This window comes from Podarcis raffonei, chromosome 1 (genome assembly GCF_027172205.1).
Source record: "Podarcis raffonei isolate rPodRaf1 chromosome 1, rPodRaf1.pri, whole genome shotgun sequence".
Lineage (NCBI taxonomy): Eukaryota > Metazoa > Chordata > Lepidosauria > Squamata > Lacertidae > Podarcis > Podarcis raffonei.
The window spans coordinates 127899014-127916944 of record NC_070602.1 but is presented as its reverse complement, the minus strand read 5'-3'; the positions used below and the strand labels follow the sequence as shown (position 1 = coordinate 127916944).

At 44.1% G+C, this 17931-nt stretch overlaps 1 protein-coding gene across 1 annotated transcript in view; it reads right to left on the bottom strand.

Moving 5' to 3' along the window:
• DYTN (dystrotelin) overlaps positions 1 to 17931 on the bottom strand; it is a 29378-nt gene that overhangs the window by 2868 nt on the left and 8579 nt on the right. The window contains exons 7-12 of the mRNA XM_053376586.1: positions 17411 to 17522; positions 16034 to 16179; positions 11782 to 11953; positions 10027 to 10097; positions 6409 to 6568; positions 605 to 1058 (exon numbers count right to left, since the gene is read on the bottom strand). Of these exons, the coding sequence (XP_053232561.1) occupies positions 605 to 1058; positions 6409 to 6568; positions 10027 to 10097; positions 11782 to 11953; positions 16034 to 16179; positions 17411 to 17522 (1115 nt within the window). The remainder of the gene's footprint in view (positions 1 to 604; positions 1059 to 6408; positions 6569 to 10026; positions 10098 to 11781; positions 11954 to 16033; positions 16180 to 17410; positions 17523 to 17931) is intronic.

Below are 17931 nucleotides of genomic sequence, written 5' to 3'. Positions count from 1 at the left end.
CCTTCATAATCACTGCGTAGCTGTGGCATGGAAAATAGAATGCGGCAGCTTGACTGGTGACTGGGAGTGGCCGCCGAGACCATATAACACCGGTCCTGAAAGACCTACATGGGCTCCCATTATGTTTCCGAGCCCAATTCAAAGTGTTGGTGCTAAGCTTTAAAGCCCTAAACGGCCTTGGCCCAGTATACCTGAAGGAGCGTCTCCATCCCCATCTTTCAGCCCGGACACTGAGATCCAGTGCCGAGGGCCTTCTGGCGGTTTCCTCACTGCAAGAAGTGAAGCTACAGGGAACCAGGCAGAGGGCCTTCTCGGTAGTGGCGCCCTCCCTGTGGAATGCCCTCCCACCAGATGTCAAGGAAATAAACAACTATCTGACTTTTAGAAGACATCCGAAGGCAGCCCTGTTTAGGGAAGTTTTTAATTTCTGATGTTTTATCGCTTTTTTATTATTAATATTCTGTTGAGTGGCGCGGGAAACCCAGCCAGATGGGTGGGGTATAAATAATAATAATATAACAACAACAACAACAACAAAATTTAAGACTGAGTCGCAAATCAAATCAAGCCCTTTGATGATCCAGGCAGCATTGAGAATTCTTACCTTGCCATACTTGGACAGACAAGGCATCCTTCAACTTCATCATTAACTGCTGCAGTTCCTCCTCCTCCATCTGCATCTCATTATGAGGAGCTTCCGTTGCCGTGGAATAGTTAGGGCTTATGCTCCTAATCCCGTTACTGAGACGGTCCCTGTTTGCTTCAGAGCAGTCTGTTAGTGGAGCAGTTCTCTCTTGGGGGCTTTCATGATGAGCAACCTCAGGGGGAGCATTCGGGAAGAATTGGGCTCTCAGCGTGTTCTCCGGTGATCCTCCTGCATTTCTGGCGAGATGACCCCCCTGTGGTTCCAAAAGCCACTTCCTTTTAATCCAAGAGGAGAGGAGCTCTGGAGACTTGTATTTTGAATATTCCACACGTTTGGGCTTTAACGAAGGGCAACCGGATCCAGTCTGGAGATTTCTTTCCTTCAAGGGCTCCTTGCTCCATATAGCGACGTTCTACCAGTTTGCAAAGGAAAGATGAGATGTGACTTAAAAAGTTCATGTATGTGCACAGAGAGGGGAAATCATCATTCGTAAAAAGCTATAGAGAAGGGTTGCACTAAATGGGTGGTTTTGATATGCAATAAGGAATCTAGAAATTCCCTTGGATGGGTAGGACTGAACTGAAGGGTTCAGCCAGCCTGCTTATATAGAGCTCCAGTACAACGTAACTGTAACAACTTTCTGTAACTATCCAATCACTGAACATCACTTTCGATCCCTTATTTGCATATGTGGACCTGAACTATCTACAGTATCCCCCTGCTGGCCCAGGGTGAGAACTTCAGTACATAACACCACACCTCCTCTCTCTATGCCACACCCTTTCTCTGCAGGCCACACCCCCTCCTCAGCCCCACTGTCTCCTCATGCCACACCTCCTTTCTCTAGGCCACACCTTTTCTCTACAGGCCACACCTCCTCTCTCTAGGCCACACCTTTTCTCTACAGGCCACACCTCCTCTCTCTACACCACACCCTTTCTCTGCAGCCTTCAAACACTCTCTAGATGTTGCTGGACTGCAAATCCCATCGTCATTGACCATTGGGCCCTGTGGGCTGCAGCTGATGGGAGTTGTAGTCCAAAACATCTGGGAGGGCACCAGATTAGGAACCGCTGGGGTAAAGAATGGCTGTTACGTAACGCTCCTTTAAAATTTTCTGAAGCTCAAGAAACGCTGGCTGTCCCTCTTCATAATAAAAAGGACCAAAAGACTAGCGGTCCTGTCGTCAGGCACTGGCAATGTTAGGAGACCAGTAAACCAGCAAGCAAAGGGAACAAAATGAGTAGAGCAGTTGCATATTTAGCATTGTGAATAATTACTGCATAAAAACAAAACACAACCTCTGAGTAAAAATGGTGGAATAATGAATATAAAGCACAAGATGATTGGATCTTAAAAGCCCAAGCAAGCTACTTTATTCAGAATCCTATTCTGATAGGTGTGATCCTGTGACATCCCCTCCAAGTTCAGGGTCACCTTCCACTTGATCGATTCCTTTTTACTGCCACAGCTGCCCAATGACTGGCCCTGACAGTCCAACATGAATAAGCTTGTTGGAATGGCAACTGTGACTCGTCAACTTTCCCATTGACCCCCTGAGTGATGCTGAGATTTTGTCAAATATTCCTAGACTTTAGCTTTTCACCTGTGAAATAAAGGCATCTGAGTTGAGCTTGTTTCATCATCATCATCATCTTAATGGGGAGACGGGACTCTCAGACGTGACCTAAATAACATCTTACAATTACTCGAAGGTCATGCTAGCTCAGGGGAGATTTTGATTCTTTTTCTTTTGGACAGTTAATCTCAATGGTACAGCATTGCCTTTGAATGGCAATGGCACTAACTGCCTTTGAAATTTGCTTTGGTTGGAAAATCATGGCAGACATGAACATATGTATTACTGCTTGAGAAAACAGGTCCATACACATTACACAACTTTTTTCTTCCTGATTCAAAGAAAACGTTGATTATAATAATAATAATAATAATTTATTATTTGTACCCCGCCCATCTGGCTGGGTCTCCCCAGCCACTCTGGGCAGCTTCCATAGAAACCAAAAAACACTAAAATATCATACATTAAAAACTTCCCTGAACAGGGCTGCCTTCAGATGTCTTCTGAATGTCAGGTAGTTGTTTATCGTTTTGACATCTGATGGGAGGGCGTTCCACAGGGCGGGCGCCACTACCGAAAAGGCCCTCTGCCTGGTTCTCTGTAGCTTTGCTTCTCGCAATGATTAGCACTTTTCTTGCTGCTTCGCCTCAACTTCAGAGTGAAAACTCCAGTTATGTATTATACACCATCATCTCTCCACGTTTCAGAGTCATTTAATCAGTTATCACAATTTGAGCCTCAATAAACAACTCCCGGGACGCAGGTGGTGCTGTGGGTTAAACCACAGAGCCTAGGACTCAGAAGGTTCGAACCCCCGCGACAGGGTGAGCTCCCGTTGCTCGGTCCCTGCTTCTGCCAACCTAGCTGTTCAAAAGCACCTCAAAAGTGCAAGTAGATAAATAGGTACCGCTCTGGCGGGAAGGTAAACGGCATTTCCGTGCGCTGCTCTGGTTTGCCAGAAGCGGCTTAGTCATGCTGGCCACATGACCCGGAAGCTGTGTGCTGGCTCCCTCAGCCAATAAAGTGAGATGAGCGCCGCAATCCCAGAGTCGGCCAAGACTGGACCTAATGGTCAGGGGTCCCTTTACCTTTACCTAAACAACTCCTTCTATGTTCACAAAAGCTGGAGAGGGTAACAGCCCAAGGGGTGACTGGCTTGGAAATGATTCTCAAAGTATTTAATGTTAATATTGTAGATTTTAAAATTGTGTGATGCCCAGAATGGGTGTATTGTATTGTATTGATCTTTATTACGGCCATTGGCCCATCACACGACAGTTTCCCATACCAACATAATGTACTTAAACCTCCAAATTTAAAACCGCCAAAACTTACAAAAAACAGACAAGAACCAAAGCAAAACAAAAACAAAAGACCAACATCATACATTACAATAAATTTGTAACATAAACATCGCCCTCTACTCATAAATTAGTAGAAGACATCAATGGTGATATCACCTAATTACATCCTAAAACATAGATCATAGTTTAAAAAGATTATCCGAGCCGCACAGGAGTCCGTTTCTCTTCTTTAGGGATAGGACGCTGATCAAGAATCTGGCAACCATGAGTGATCTTAGGGAGTCATCATCATTTAATAGATATCTGTTTGGCTTCATTCGTATCATCGGCAATTCCCTTTAGATATTGAGCAAGAAACTTGCTCCTGGCCGATGAGTGAAAAGCACAATCAAGAATTATGTGATGCAATGATTCCGGTGCCCCACAATTACAATCACATAAGAGCGATATCTGTCCATTGGAGAATCTATTTCTCAGCACGTTCGATGGGAAGGTGTTGAATCTTGCCTTTACAAAGGCATATCTATGAGCCGAAGAAGTTAAGGAATTCAAATAGTTTGGGAGCCTTAAGAGGGGTAATAAACCAAGGTTTAGAGGTGAGCAGGTACCATTGCCCAAGACCATTTTCTGCTGCAAGTCCATCTCCTCTAGTTTACAGGTTACTGTTCTTTTAGCTGGAACTATATCCTGCTCTAGTAATTTGGATGGGGAGATTCCCATTGCCGTAATTTTCAGTTGTAAATTTTTTACCCATGGGCTCTGGAAATCATCTCTCCACATACATTGTATCAAGTACAAGTTTGGGAGATTGTGCCATAGAGATAACCAGTGACAAAGTATGTGCTTCCACAGAGCGTTTTCCAGGGATACAATATTAAGTTCCATGCGAAGCGCTGTATTACTTACACAGTTGGGCAGTTTCAATATCCCTCTTAAAAACTGATTTTGAATAACCTCTAGGTGAGATAGGTTGACAGAACTCCCCCAAATTGAGATGGCATAAGCAATTGTCGGGATCACCTTGGCCTTGAAGACTTTCAACGCCGATGGGATATGAAGGGCCCCATCGGTGAAGAAAAATCTCAAGATCGCCAAGGAGATAGCTTTGGCTCTATTTGTAACATAGGCTACATGGGCCTTCCATCTAAGGTTATGTTGTAACTCCCAAGTATTGGAATCTATAGACTTGTTCGATGACTCTCCCATCAATTCTCCCATTATGGAGTTTCCGGCTCTTTGAGAAAATTAGGATTTTAGATTTTTCATAATTAATTGTAAGGGAATTTGCGTTACAATATGATCCAAAATTTTTTAAGGCCCTCATAAGACCTACTCTAGAAAAAGAAAGGATGACTGCGTCATCCGCATATAGTAACAAAGGGCAGCGATAAGGTGCTAGGCGGGGTGCATGAATCCTTTCTTGAGCCTCTATTAGGGGAGTCCTCATGTCGCTTATGAACAAATTAAACAGGAATCCCAGAATGGGTGATTCATGCAATCAAATTGTTAGGGTCGTCCTGCCAAAAAGAAATTGCACCTATCCAATTGGAAATAATATTATAACTAAGGACATCATTTAAAAAGCTGGAAAATGAAAGCAAGAGATCTGAAATCCTCCCAAAGGAATATATTATGCAAATCTGGCAATAGGTGTATATTAAATTTATTTATTTCATAAATAGGTGAGAAATATGCAAAAGCTGAGGGACAAAATGTGGAAAATAATGGAGGCAGGCTTGTAAAGTCCTTGAAGATAAGGCGCTCCAACTAACCTGCTTTGGTTCTTTATCCTGCGACTGCAAGGATTTGACCAAATCATGCATGGAGCCCAAATGAGGCACAAGCCAAAATTCCCGGTGTGACTGTTTTCCAACTGCGTGGCTTTTAATTATGTTCATTATGGACTGAGCAGCATCTAGCCATTTAGGCCTAGTCCTCAGTGAAGTGCCTGGACCATGTCACTTCTGACTGTAGGAGGAGACTCTTCCCATGATAGGATGTTCCTCCATAAGCTCGCTAGATGCATGTTAGGGATGAAGCTAGTTTTAAATCTTTCTCTCCGACATCTTGGATTCTGTGTTGGAGGGATTTATTTCCTCCGGAAAAACAATCTCTCAAAGGACCTGTTGATGGCATTTTACCATTGCACTGTGGAGAGCGTACTAACTTATGGTCTGTGCGTGTGGTTTGGGAGCTGCACGGCCAGGGAAAAAACAATGCTATCCAGGGTTGTAAAGACTGCAGAGAGAATAATTGGGTGCACTCTTCCCACCTTGGATCAAATCTATGCTGCCAGGTGCCATAAGAAAGCGGCAGAGATAGCACAGGATAGTACACACCGCGGAAATGATCTTTTTCAGCTTCTGCCTTCTGGAAGAAGGTACAGGGTTATAAAGGCCAGGACTAGCTGCCTGAGAAACAGTTTCTATACAAATGCAATTCTGGTTCTAAACGCAGCATAAAGGGTTTCTACAGTATAGTGTATTTTAAAATAGGGTTTTAGAGTTTTTAGGGGTTTTTGAATATTTTATGTAGTTTTGTAGTAGTTTTATGTAGTTTTGTGGTAGTTTTATGTAGTTTTGTGGTAGTTTTATGTAGTTTTTATGTAGTTTTATGTAGTTTTTCATTGTCCTGCATGGGACAATGACAATAAAGATACATGGTATATCGTATATCGTATGATGGGGTGGCGATGAGTCATGTGAGGCCATGTCTGCAATTTCAAGTGATAAACAGCAGACCTACCAGGCAAAGGAAAGCCAGGTCTTCATCACCCCTTGCTGACCCAGAAGGCTCCACTTGTGAGAAGAAACGGGATACTTCAAGCAATTAAGGGGGAATTGTCCCTAAGCAAAGAGCCGTTGACCCCATTCTGTTACCTTAATTTCCTCTCTCATTTCCTGAAGCTCCAGCTTGAGGTTATCCTGGCTTCCTAATAGCTCACGGATCTTTGCTTGTAGTGAACGGTTTCTGTCTTCCTGAGCCGAGTGAAGGAGCTGTATTTTGCCCTTGCCCTTGTTCAGTTGCTTCTTCAAGTACCTGCCGGAAAACACAATGTTTCCAAAAAACCCCCAAAAATAATTAAATAAAGGAACAAGGAGAGCTTTCATACACTGTGCCTGGGTTTCATGAAGGCAGATCAGGAAGCGCTGGGAGTCCGATGACTTAAGAATAGTGTACCATTTGTGGGTTAAACCACAGAGCCTAGGACTTGCCGATCAGAAGGTCGGCGGTTCGAATCCCCGTGACGGGGTGAGCGCCCGTTGCTCAGTCCCTGCTCCTGCCAACCTAGCAGTTCAAAAGCACGTCAAAGTGCAAGTAGATAAATAGGTACCACTCTGGCGGGAAGGTAAACGGCGTTTCCGTGCGCTGCTCTGGTTCGCCAGAAGCGGCTTAGTCATGCTGGCCACATGACCCAGAAGCTGTACGCCGGCTCCCTCGGCCAATAAAGCAAGATGAGCGCCGCAACCCCAGAGTCGGCCACAACTGGACCTAATGGTCAGGTGTCCCTTTACCTTTTCTTTACCATATATACCAAAGACTTGTGTCTTTCTTACTGGTTGTTGTTGCCTTTCAAGCTATCTTACCTCCGAAACTGCACTGCTCAGGTGTGCTTTCTGTGAGGTTATTCCAGAAAATAGCTTTCAGCTGATATGGAACATGGGTTCTACTTCTCAACAGGGAACAGACTGCCAAGCAAACATCCCACCAGTGCACCTTTTTTGTGTGCTGCCTCTCCTGTTATATTTTATCGAAATCTATGTCACTGGTTTTTACCTATTAACAGCTTGGGCCATACATAACTTAGAGAAGGTGTGCGGAATTGGTCTTCGTTGGTGGGCTGGATCCGGATCTGGCTCATTCTCTGTGAGGCACATAAGACTGGCAGCTGAGGCTGCCACCTGGCATTATTTATTCCAGATGGTTCAACTTCAAATGAGGAATCAAGACTGCACTCGGGTTTAAGCCGAGGCTGCGAAGGGAGAATCTTGTGGCTGCAGCTTGGATTCAACCCATCGCTGCAAAGATTCCTGCTCAAAATTTGGCTTGCTTTTGGAGTTGAATTTCTGCCCAGTGCTCCACTTTCAGCAGGGATCAGTGCAGTAGTGTTGATGTTGTATTACCTGTGTTTGGCCTGTGGTGGCAGCAGAGTTATTTGGCTGCAATGTGACCCTTTCACCAGTGGTGGCGGTATAGGGTTATAATCCCCATTATGTCTGCATTGATGACACCTGACCATTGAAAAATGAGCTGTTTGATAAAGTTTGCTCTTCCTGATGCCTGACTGTGAGGGAGATTCTTTGAGGGTGCTTCCCTCACCAACAGGTTGAATTATATGACAACATCGGAGCTTGGGACTTTTGTAGGCTCTTTGTCCTCCTAAGACAGCTGAGCGGTAGAAGAAGAGGAGTTTGGATTTGATATCCCGCTTTATTACTACCCTAAGGAGTCTCAAAGCGGCTAACATTCTCCTTTCCCTTCCTCCCCCACAACAAACACTCTGTGAGGTGAGTGGGGCTGAGAGACTTCAGAGAAGTGTGACTGGCCCAAGGTCACCCAGCAGCTGCATGTGGAGGAGCAGGGAAGCAAACCCGGTTCACCAGATTACGAGTCCACCGCTCTTAACCACTACACCACACTGGCTCTCCAGTGAATGCATGTCCAATTTCCTTGATTTTTTTGCCCAGTTTTTTTTAGTTTATTTAGGCTGGGTCCTTTTAGCTGCTACTGCCACTCCTGCTTGGTTGCCTGGGCAACCCTCCTGCACCGCCATGGCTACCTGGACTGGTTGGATGCAGAGGAATGGTGGGAGGAACTCTGCAGTGGAGAGTTCCCTAATGAAGCCAATGTTAGGATATAGTTCCATTCCACCTTAAAAGGGTACAGGCATGACGTTTGTGTATCACATGCCTGTTTACTCCCAGCACAGTCTGCTGGGAACTTCCGTTGTATGTTGCTTTTGCTATACTGGCTGTTTTGCTGGACACGAAGGCAAGCAGACATGTTTTCCTTTGTTCCTGAACTACACTGAATAAATGCTGTAAATATGCTTGCACATATTTCTCTGACCGCCTCTTCTGCTGTGAGGAGATTTACACACTCTGCTGACAGAGCATGCACGGGTCTCTAAACATATCTGAGGCTTGTGTCGCTGACTGGCTGATTCTGTTCCACGGGAGACCGGTGATCGTCCGGAGCCAGCTGAGGGCCTGCCTGATGCCCCCGTCTCCTAGGCAGTATCCTAACAGCCAACCCTAGCAAGAGTTGCATTGGATACCAAATCTAAAAGACGCTGCATGCAACCCCATTGACCAAGGAACAATCAGATGTGTACTTTAAAGCTCTCAATCACAGCCATGGCTAGACCAGGCCCACATCTGGTGTGACATCAGTTAGGACCCCAGGGGTGCCGACTTTGGCATGCAGGATGAAGGTTCCCTATCCCTGCCTTAGATAATGTCTCCTCCCCCACTTCCTCAGTCTTTAACATGAATTGAGCATGCAAAGAGGCACTCTTGATGGCTGTGGAAATATTTTCCCTTGGAAACCCAACAACACACATGGAACCTTTCTTTTTTTAAATAAAAAAAAGTGCTATAACTTAGGGTTGCACCAAATGTTCAGTTTCTTTAGCTGAAAGTTATGCATTGGCAGAGGGTGGGTTGTGAATGAAATATTTCTCTGGGCTGCTTTGTTGCCTGTTTTCCTTCTTAATTGCTGCTTCTGCTCTTGGTTGCAATCCCAGCAATCGCCTTGGTCAGGGATTTTGCCATCACACAGCCAGATCGGATCAGCTACAGCGTCAGCATGTCATCCTAGTGATTCCCCAACAGCCTATTCCAACTTCTGGCACAGAACTGAACAGATGTTAGGAAGGAAGCCTGAGGAACCCTGCTTTGCACTGCTATGTTGTGGGTTTGGTGACCAAGACGGCAAAAACTGGAGAGTGCCCAGTGCCTTTACCCTGTCCCGACCTTGGGGCGTATGCACAGAGCATATGCATATAGGATTTCCTTCGCTAGTCACTAGCTACCAAGGCAGGATGGACGTGACGGTCACTTTCCCCTGGCTTTCTTTGCTGCCAAGGGACTTCTGTGTCGTTTTCTCTGGCGTCGCAACTTGCTGCTGCCCTTTTGTGATTGCAATCAAGGTGCCACCCCCACACCTGAACGGAAGCGTGAGAGATTATCTGCCTACTCTCTATTCGAGATGGACCACCAGACATACCTATCACCCACTTCTCTGACCTAGCGGCCGAACCTGATTGATGATAAGTGCTTCCCCCTTCAAGCCGGCTCAGCCACTTTGCTGCACTTGCTGCTGAGACAGGGATGCAGAGACAAACACTCCTGAACGCTGAGGATGTAAACCACTGATTGAGAGTGCCCCATTCCTCCCACCCTGGCTACGCTCTCATTTGGCTGCATGGCTCCCACATGCTTTACAGTCCAAGGCTCAAGGATCTTAATCAAGGCTACAGACGTCTGCATACCCACCTCCTCTCACTGTGAAGGGCCTTGATGGATTCCTGTGTTTTAGCCAATTCCGCCTTAAGAGAAGCAAGTGTCTGTGGGAAGATGAAGGTGGGGAGCTCATAGCAGATGCACAAAAGAGGCAAAAAGTCATGTTTTGCTGGGCAGCTGGGCAAGAACTGCTGCCTTTAACTGTCCTAGCTATGTACTTCTGGTTAGAATGAGGAAAACAGAACAAGTTGTGGAGGAATCACAGTCTAACACAGGCATAGGCAAACTCGGCCCTCCAGATGTTTTGGGACTATAGCTCCCATCATCCCTGACCACTGGTCCTGTAGGCTAGGGATGATGGGAGTTGTAGTGCCAAAATATCTGAAGGGCCGAGTTTGCCTATGCCTGGTTTAACATTAGTAGGCTGCTTCTTCTGTCCACGGCCAGCAATGGCTTTTTAGGAGGTTCTGCCACATGTTATGCCAGAAGGTTGATTGCCCATATATAGGAATACAAACACACACACACACACGTCTTGTGGCATCATAAAAGCCAACATAAGCTCTTGTGGAAATTCCACTTTGTCAGTTTGCATGAAGTGTTCATCTCAGGGAGCAGGAATGTATATGCATGAGTGTAGATGGGGAGGCAGGGGACAGCACACTGAAAATGGCAATTAAATACAAAATGCACAGCCTATCGATATTTAATTAAAGTTTAAGTGTATGCACAATAATCACAGTGGTCATTCACAACAGCAGTCATTAGTGATATTATAAAAGCATTGCTATGTCCATTATTATCTCCTACAGGAAACCATTGAAAATAAGTATATAAAATAAGTATATAAAGGGAGAATTTTCTAGATACCAGGTTTGGGGCAAGTGCTCTTCAGCAAGGTAAAGCATGAAAATAAAGTCTGTAAGATCTTTAAAACATGCCCTTGTAAGTTCCAAAACTTCCCTCTTCCCTTAGGATAGAAAAGACCACACATTTAATAACTTAAAGATGGCTTACTTACAAACTATCCAAAAGTCAGGTTCATGTGCTTTTCTACTCAGAAAACACAGGCAGTAAAACTTGGCTTAGTAGTTCCAGTGGTGTAAGTTCCTAAATTTTTGGTACAGGAAAACAAGAATGGCTTCTAAAAGCCATGCAGTCTGAGCAAGCAGCTCGGACCTCTCTTTACATGCTAAGCTTCTCAGTAGACTGACGGGAAATAAAAGCCTTGATTACCTTCATCACAACCCCTTCATGCATTAATTAGACTTAAGTATGTTAGTCATAGGGATGCGGGGGGCGCTGTGGGTTAAACCACAGAGCCTAGGACTTGCCGATCAGAAGATCGGCGGTTCGAATCCCTGCGACGGGGTGAGCTCCTGTTGCTCGGTCCCTGCTCCTGCCCACCTAGCAGTTCGAAAGCACGTCAAAGTGCAAATAGATAAATAGGTACCGCTCTGGCGGGAAGGTAAACGGCGTTTCCGTGCGCTGCTCTGGTTCGCCAGAAGCGGCTTAGTCCTGCTGGCCACATGATCCGGAAGCTGTACGCCGGCTCCCTCGGACAGTAAAGCGAGATGAGCGCTGCAACCCCAGAGTCGGTCACGACTGGACCTAATGGTCAGGGGTCCCTTTACCTTTACCTTTATGTTAGTCATATGAGGCTGGTTATCCCACAGAATCTTCATAATATTAAGAAAAATATGCTTGCGGGAATGAAATCAATTTACCCCATTTGCAGCTTACAAAGTATCAGCACATGCTGAGCTGGTGTTTATTGGAGCCCCGTACCTGACTGGATGTTTTCTCTTGACATAGTAGGCTATTGTTGTTTGCCATCATCTGTCCTTGGGATACTTTGGCATCTAAAGGACTGCTTAACTGCCGGTCCAAAGTATGCACTGAGCAGATAGGATTAGATGGCACATGCTGCCTTGAAGAAGTGGAATGACTAGCGCAGAAGCTGCAAAAAAAGGTAGAAAGGAATAAAATGAGATGCTGAACAAACTCCCTCCTCCCCTCATCCATATGGCAGCCAGAACATTTCCATATAAATAATGCCGTGGATCCAAATAACTGCACAGTTGTTCTGCATACGTAAGAGATGTTTGGAAGTCTGATCAGAAGTCCCCGATGTTAGGATATTTCCGTTCCACCTTAAAAGGGAGCAGGCTTTGTGAGTCACAGAGTCTGCGTATTTCCTGTTCACAGGATGTTTCTGTTGTGTCGTTGCTTTCGTTTCCTTCTTCTTGCCTAAGCATACCGATGCAGGCGGTCATGTTTTTCTTTGTTCTGATCAACACTGAATAAACTTGGAAAAATGCTCTCCTGCTGTGCATCTTTTGCTGTGTGAATTCTGCTGATAGAGTGTGCACCAGCCTAAGAATGTGGCAATCTATTCTTGAGGCTTCGTGTCGCTATTGCTGATACTGCGTGACTACGGGAGATCGATGGATCGTCCGGCAGCCGGCTTGGGGGCTAAGATGGACTTCGTCTCCCTGGCAGTATCCCAACACCCCTGCCCGCCATGTTGCATAGCAAATCCTCCCATCAGATTAAGAAGAGTTTTCATTTTTCCATGGAAGCAAGAAGAGTTACCGTCAATTGAAGAATGGAGGCTGAAGTTAATGGACTATGCAGAATTAAATAAACTAACAGGAAGGATTCGAAACCAGCGAGACCAGAAATTCACGGAAGACTGGAGTAAATTTACGGACTATTTGAAAAGTAATTGTGAAGAACAGATGATGTTTGTAGGGTTGCAAGAAGTTTTGTGGGGAGCATTATTAGAAGTATTGTAAAAATGGACAAAGGGGAGGATGATTTCTTAAGAGATGTAAAGGCAATATAAAGTTAAGAAATGCATAAGAAGTGGTTAAAACGGTGGATCATCAGAGGTGCTGATGGAAGTCTAAAAAGATTGTATAAGCGATAAGTTTTGTGGTACATTTTATAATTTATATGTTAAAATTAATTTTAAAATATTATAAAAAAAACAAATTAAGAAGAGTTTGATAATCTGTTTGATTGCGACATGGAATGGCAGGGAAGGGATATCTGCCATTCCAAGAAGAAATAAACATCTTCTGCAGTGAACACATGCAAGATTTTGCATGCACCAAACTATCCCAGACACAGGCTACATTTGAAGCCTAGCTGAAGACCAGAGCGCGGTTTATGGCAACCAGAAGACAGCTTGAGACACTAAAATATTACAAGGTTCTTCTGTTACTGAAGCAACTGAACTATCGGGAAGGAAACAAAAAGTTCAGAAGACAGTGAAACTGGAGTGCAGAAGATCCATGAATTAGCAAGTACGAAAGCATCCGCCATCAACAGAGGTATCCAATTCACAATTGTTACTTGGAGGCAGTAAAGTAAGAGGCCCTGAGTCCTCACTGGAAGGACAGATCCTGAAGCTGAGGCTCCAATACTTTGGCCACCTCATGAGAAGAGAAGACTCCCTGGAAAAGACTCTGATGTTGGGAAAGATGGAGGGCACAAGGAGAAGGGGACAACAGAGGGCAAGATGGTTGGACAGTGTTCTTGAAGCTACCAGCATGAGTTTGACCAAACTGCGGGAGGCAGTGGAAGACAGGCGTGCCTGGCGTGCTCTGGTTCATGGGGTCACGAAGAGTCGGACACGACTAAACGACTAAACAACAACAACAAAAAGTAAGAGGCAGCTTTCAGATGCAGCCACCCAATGCCGACTCAGGGGCATGTACTGACGATAACCTCTGCCTCCAGCCCTGTGATTCCTTCTTGTTGACATCTGTCTGTCTTGGCAGACAATGCAAGAGGGCACGTTTGGGGGTGAACTGCTTGAATGAGCAAGAATTGAGGGCTCCAGCCAAAGTGGTCTGGCATCTGTGTGCCATTCTGATGAAGCACATCTTATCTATGTTCTCTCCTCCTCGTTGTCCCATGCCCCAGGTTTACAGGGCAGCCGGGCAGCCAGTTGGCTTCCTCCTTTGCAATGACTCACCAAGTCAAACACATCCAAACACAAATTGTTACACGATTAGAGAGAACTTTCAAAAAATGCAACATCGATGGTATCTAACACCATGGAAACTTTCAAAAATGTATAAAAATGTGTCAAGTAATTATTGGAGATGCGGAGACTCAGGAACATTCTACCATATGTGGTGGATATGTAGGAAAATACAGGTATTCTGGGAGAGTATACATGCAGAACTGCAAAAAATGCTAAATATCTCTTTCAATAAAAAACCAGAGGCCTGCCTCCTGGGAATAACAGATTTGGATATTCCACAAAAGAGGAAAGGTATCTTTTTATATGCGACAGCGGCAGCAAGAGTTTTGATCGCAGCAAAATGGAAGAGTAATGAAACCCCCTCTATACAAGATTGGATCCAAAAGCTGACAGAATATGCCGAATTAGATGGTTTATCAGAAAAAATAAAGAATAAATCAAAACAGGAATTTGTTTCTAAATGGGAGGTTTTCAAAGAATATCTGAAAAATAAATATAGTAGTTTAAATTCTGTTGCAGCATTCGAGGAACTCCAGTAATAGTTGCAAGGTAGATATAAGAAATTAGATTTATTGAGAATAAGTTTAATTATGATAAAAAGTGTGTATTGGCAATAAGTAATATGAATTTGAAATATGGAATAGACGGGAGGTTGGGTCTTTAGTGTTAAGACCAATAGATGTTTTATTGTTTGCTAAGGAAAAAAAAAGTCAAACACATCCTACCAGCCACGCAGGCCTGATGATTGCTGCCTGCCTGAGATTGCAAAAATGAGGGTTTGTCAGGAAGCTGCCAGACCAGGAGGATACGTGGCTGGCAGAACACGATGCAAGTTGTGCAAATATGCACACACAATGCCCATGTAAATATACAGAAGCTTATTGAAAGCGCGTAGGTTTGCCTCGTACATAATCTGAAGGCATTTCAAGTGGCGTCTGCAAGGGACATTTTTTTTCATATGTGGTGGGATTGCAAAATTGTTAAGAAATATTGGGAAATGATTTATAATGAAATGAAGAAGATGCTTAAAATAACTTTTGTTAAGAAACCAGAAGCTTTCCTATTAGGTATAACAGGAGTGGACATACCAGGACCACAAAAAGACTTATTTAAGTATGCAACTACAGCTGCACGAATACTGCTAGCACAGCACTGGAAAGAAAAAGGTGTCCCAGCTAAAGAAGATTGGCAAGTTAAATTAATGGAATATGCTGAAATGGCAAAATTGACATTGAAACTAAGAGGAAGAGATGACGATGAGTTGAAAGAAGACTGGAGGGACTTTATTGCATATATACAGAAGCAAAGTACACAGGTTAATACATTAGCAGGATTCTAGAAATATCTGTAAGGAAATATGAATGGACAATAAGTAATTTTAATGATTTTTTAAAATTAAAATGGACATGTGGTATGATGATAAACAATGAAACCAGGGAAGGGACTAGGGGTAAGTCAACTTTTCTTTTTCCTTTTTCAATTTCTTGCTTTTTTCTTTTTTTATGTCCAATTATGAATATGTATTATTGATGCTATTGTTGATGTTATTTTTTCTTTTCTTTTCTTTGTTTTTTTCTTTTCTTTTTTCTTTTTCTGTTTTATATTTGGAAAATTAATAAAATATTATTTTTTTAAAAAAACCACAAGTAGAGTCTGCAATGGAAACGAAGAGGAACATTTTCCATTTGCGTTGACCCGTCTGCAGATGAGGGAACAACACCCTTAGGGATTCTGGAAATGCTTCTTTTCTTAATGGCCTGCTCAGCTCATAAAGCTGAGCACAGGGAAGCTGCAAATGAAGGGAAAGCATTTTAACATGATAAAGCAACTCATTACGAAGTTATTAGGCTGGAAGTGCAATACTGAAGCCCAGCTGAAGGCTAACCAGAGGGGGCTTTCTTCCCACGCTCAGTGAAACTGCAGGAAAACAAATTTCGGCTGGCGTTAAGGCCAGGGTGGCAGCACGGTTGAGAACGTGCTGCCAAGGGCCAGAGAGAAGCAGCCGAAGAGCTACAAGCACACAGCATCGAATGATGCACTCACTGCGCATGGCTGTCAGCAGAGTAGCCTGCATCCCCCAACACCACCAAGGTCTTCCTTCTCAGAGCTTCCTTCCTCTCGCAGCGCCCTTGGAGCAAGTTGTTTCGGATGATGCGGAAAAACAACTTTGTTCTCTCCTTTGTGGACACCTGTCCCAGTGGCATGGCAATGGAGAAAGAAGATGGACATGCAAAAGGACAGCTAAGAATGTTAAGAGTTGGCCCAGGTAAGATAAACGAGGGGGGTATATGGGTTGGAGGGAGAAAGCTCCTTGGCTGATTTGGAAATGGGGAGGGGAGATGACGAGAGAGATATGTGTAATAGATGAGGAAGGGCTGCGGAAAAGGTGGGGAAGCAAGATTAAAGTGGGGTTCTTGGAGGGAACTGGGGGAAGGTAAAGATTTGTTTATGTAAATACAATAACCAGCTGAGGGCCTTCTGGTGGTTCCCTCACCGTGAGAAGTGAGGTTACAGGGAACCAGGCAGAGGGCTTTTCGGTAGTGGCACCTGCCCTGTGGAACGCCCTCCCAAGAGATGTCAAGGAAATAAACAACTATATGACTTTTAGAAGACATCTGAATGCAGCCCCGTTTAAGGAAGTTTTTTAATGTTTGATGTTTGATTGTGTTTTTAATATTCTGTTGGGAGTCGCCCAGAGTGGCTGGGGTATAAATAAATTATTATTAGTATTAGTATTACAGTGGTACCTTGGGTTAAGTACTTAATTCGTTCCAGAGGTCCGTTCTTAACCTGAAACTGTCCTTAACATGAGGTATCACTTTAGCTAATGGGGCCTCCTGCTGCCGCTGTGCCACTGGAGCACGATTTCTGTTCTCATCCTGAAGCAAAGTTCTTAACCCGAGGTACAATTTCTGGGTTAGCGGAGTCTGTAACCTGAAGTGTATGTAACCTGAAGCATATGTAACCCGAGGTACCACTGTATTACAAAAACTAAAAACCACAAAATTATAAACAGCAGTATTAACACCAGAAAAGTTTTCATTCAGAAAGAAAACCACATTTGCCTGGTGCCAAAAGGACAATGAACCAGGTGTCAAGAGAATCTCTGTGGGGAGAGGACTCCATAAATGGGGTGCCACCACTGAAAAGGCCCTCTCTTTCTGCTAGGCACCCACTTTGCCTTAGATCAGGGGTGGGAAAACCTCCAGCCCTGGAACCTCTGTTCAGAGATCGGGGTGGCATGCAACAATATATTGTGGCTAAAATATCATCCTTTCATTTCCTAGGAAATAACTCTTTCTTAACACAAATCAACCTGATGCATGCCAGAATGCAAAACTTAGCACCAACCACCCAGTTAACTCAGCATTCAGTAGACTAGCAGACTAAGCAATAGAAGTGAATGGGTCCATGACTAACCGGCACACAGTGCTCCATCACAGGGTGAGATTTCTTGTGAGGTTTGCAGAGTTGTCCGGTAAAGAAACAGACTTGGCAAATGTCAAAGTTCAGGCACTTCAGGCAACGATACCTGGCCAGAGAAGAAATGAAAACCTAGTAAAGACCAGTAGGTATGGGGAGAGAGATGCAATTCAGTTTGCATTTACAGGAAATTTATTAAATCTGCACTGACTGTCCAAATCAGTATGAGAACCAGAATGCAGCCATCCTTCCAAATTCACACTTATCTGAATTTGTGGTGCAGTTCTCCAGCCATTGTTTAGAAAAATGCACATATTACCGGGGGGGGGGGGGAGGCGGGATGTGCATCAAAATGAAGATACTAGTGAAATTAATATTCAGGAATGTATTACACCAAGAGAAATTGCTTGGGGGAGATGTGCACATTTGTTAACACTATATACAGAAATATGTTTGTTAGGAGAAATCTGCACTAAAATGTTGAATAATTTTCAGGAGGGATTAAAAAAATCTGCAAA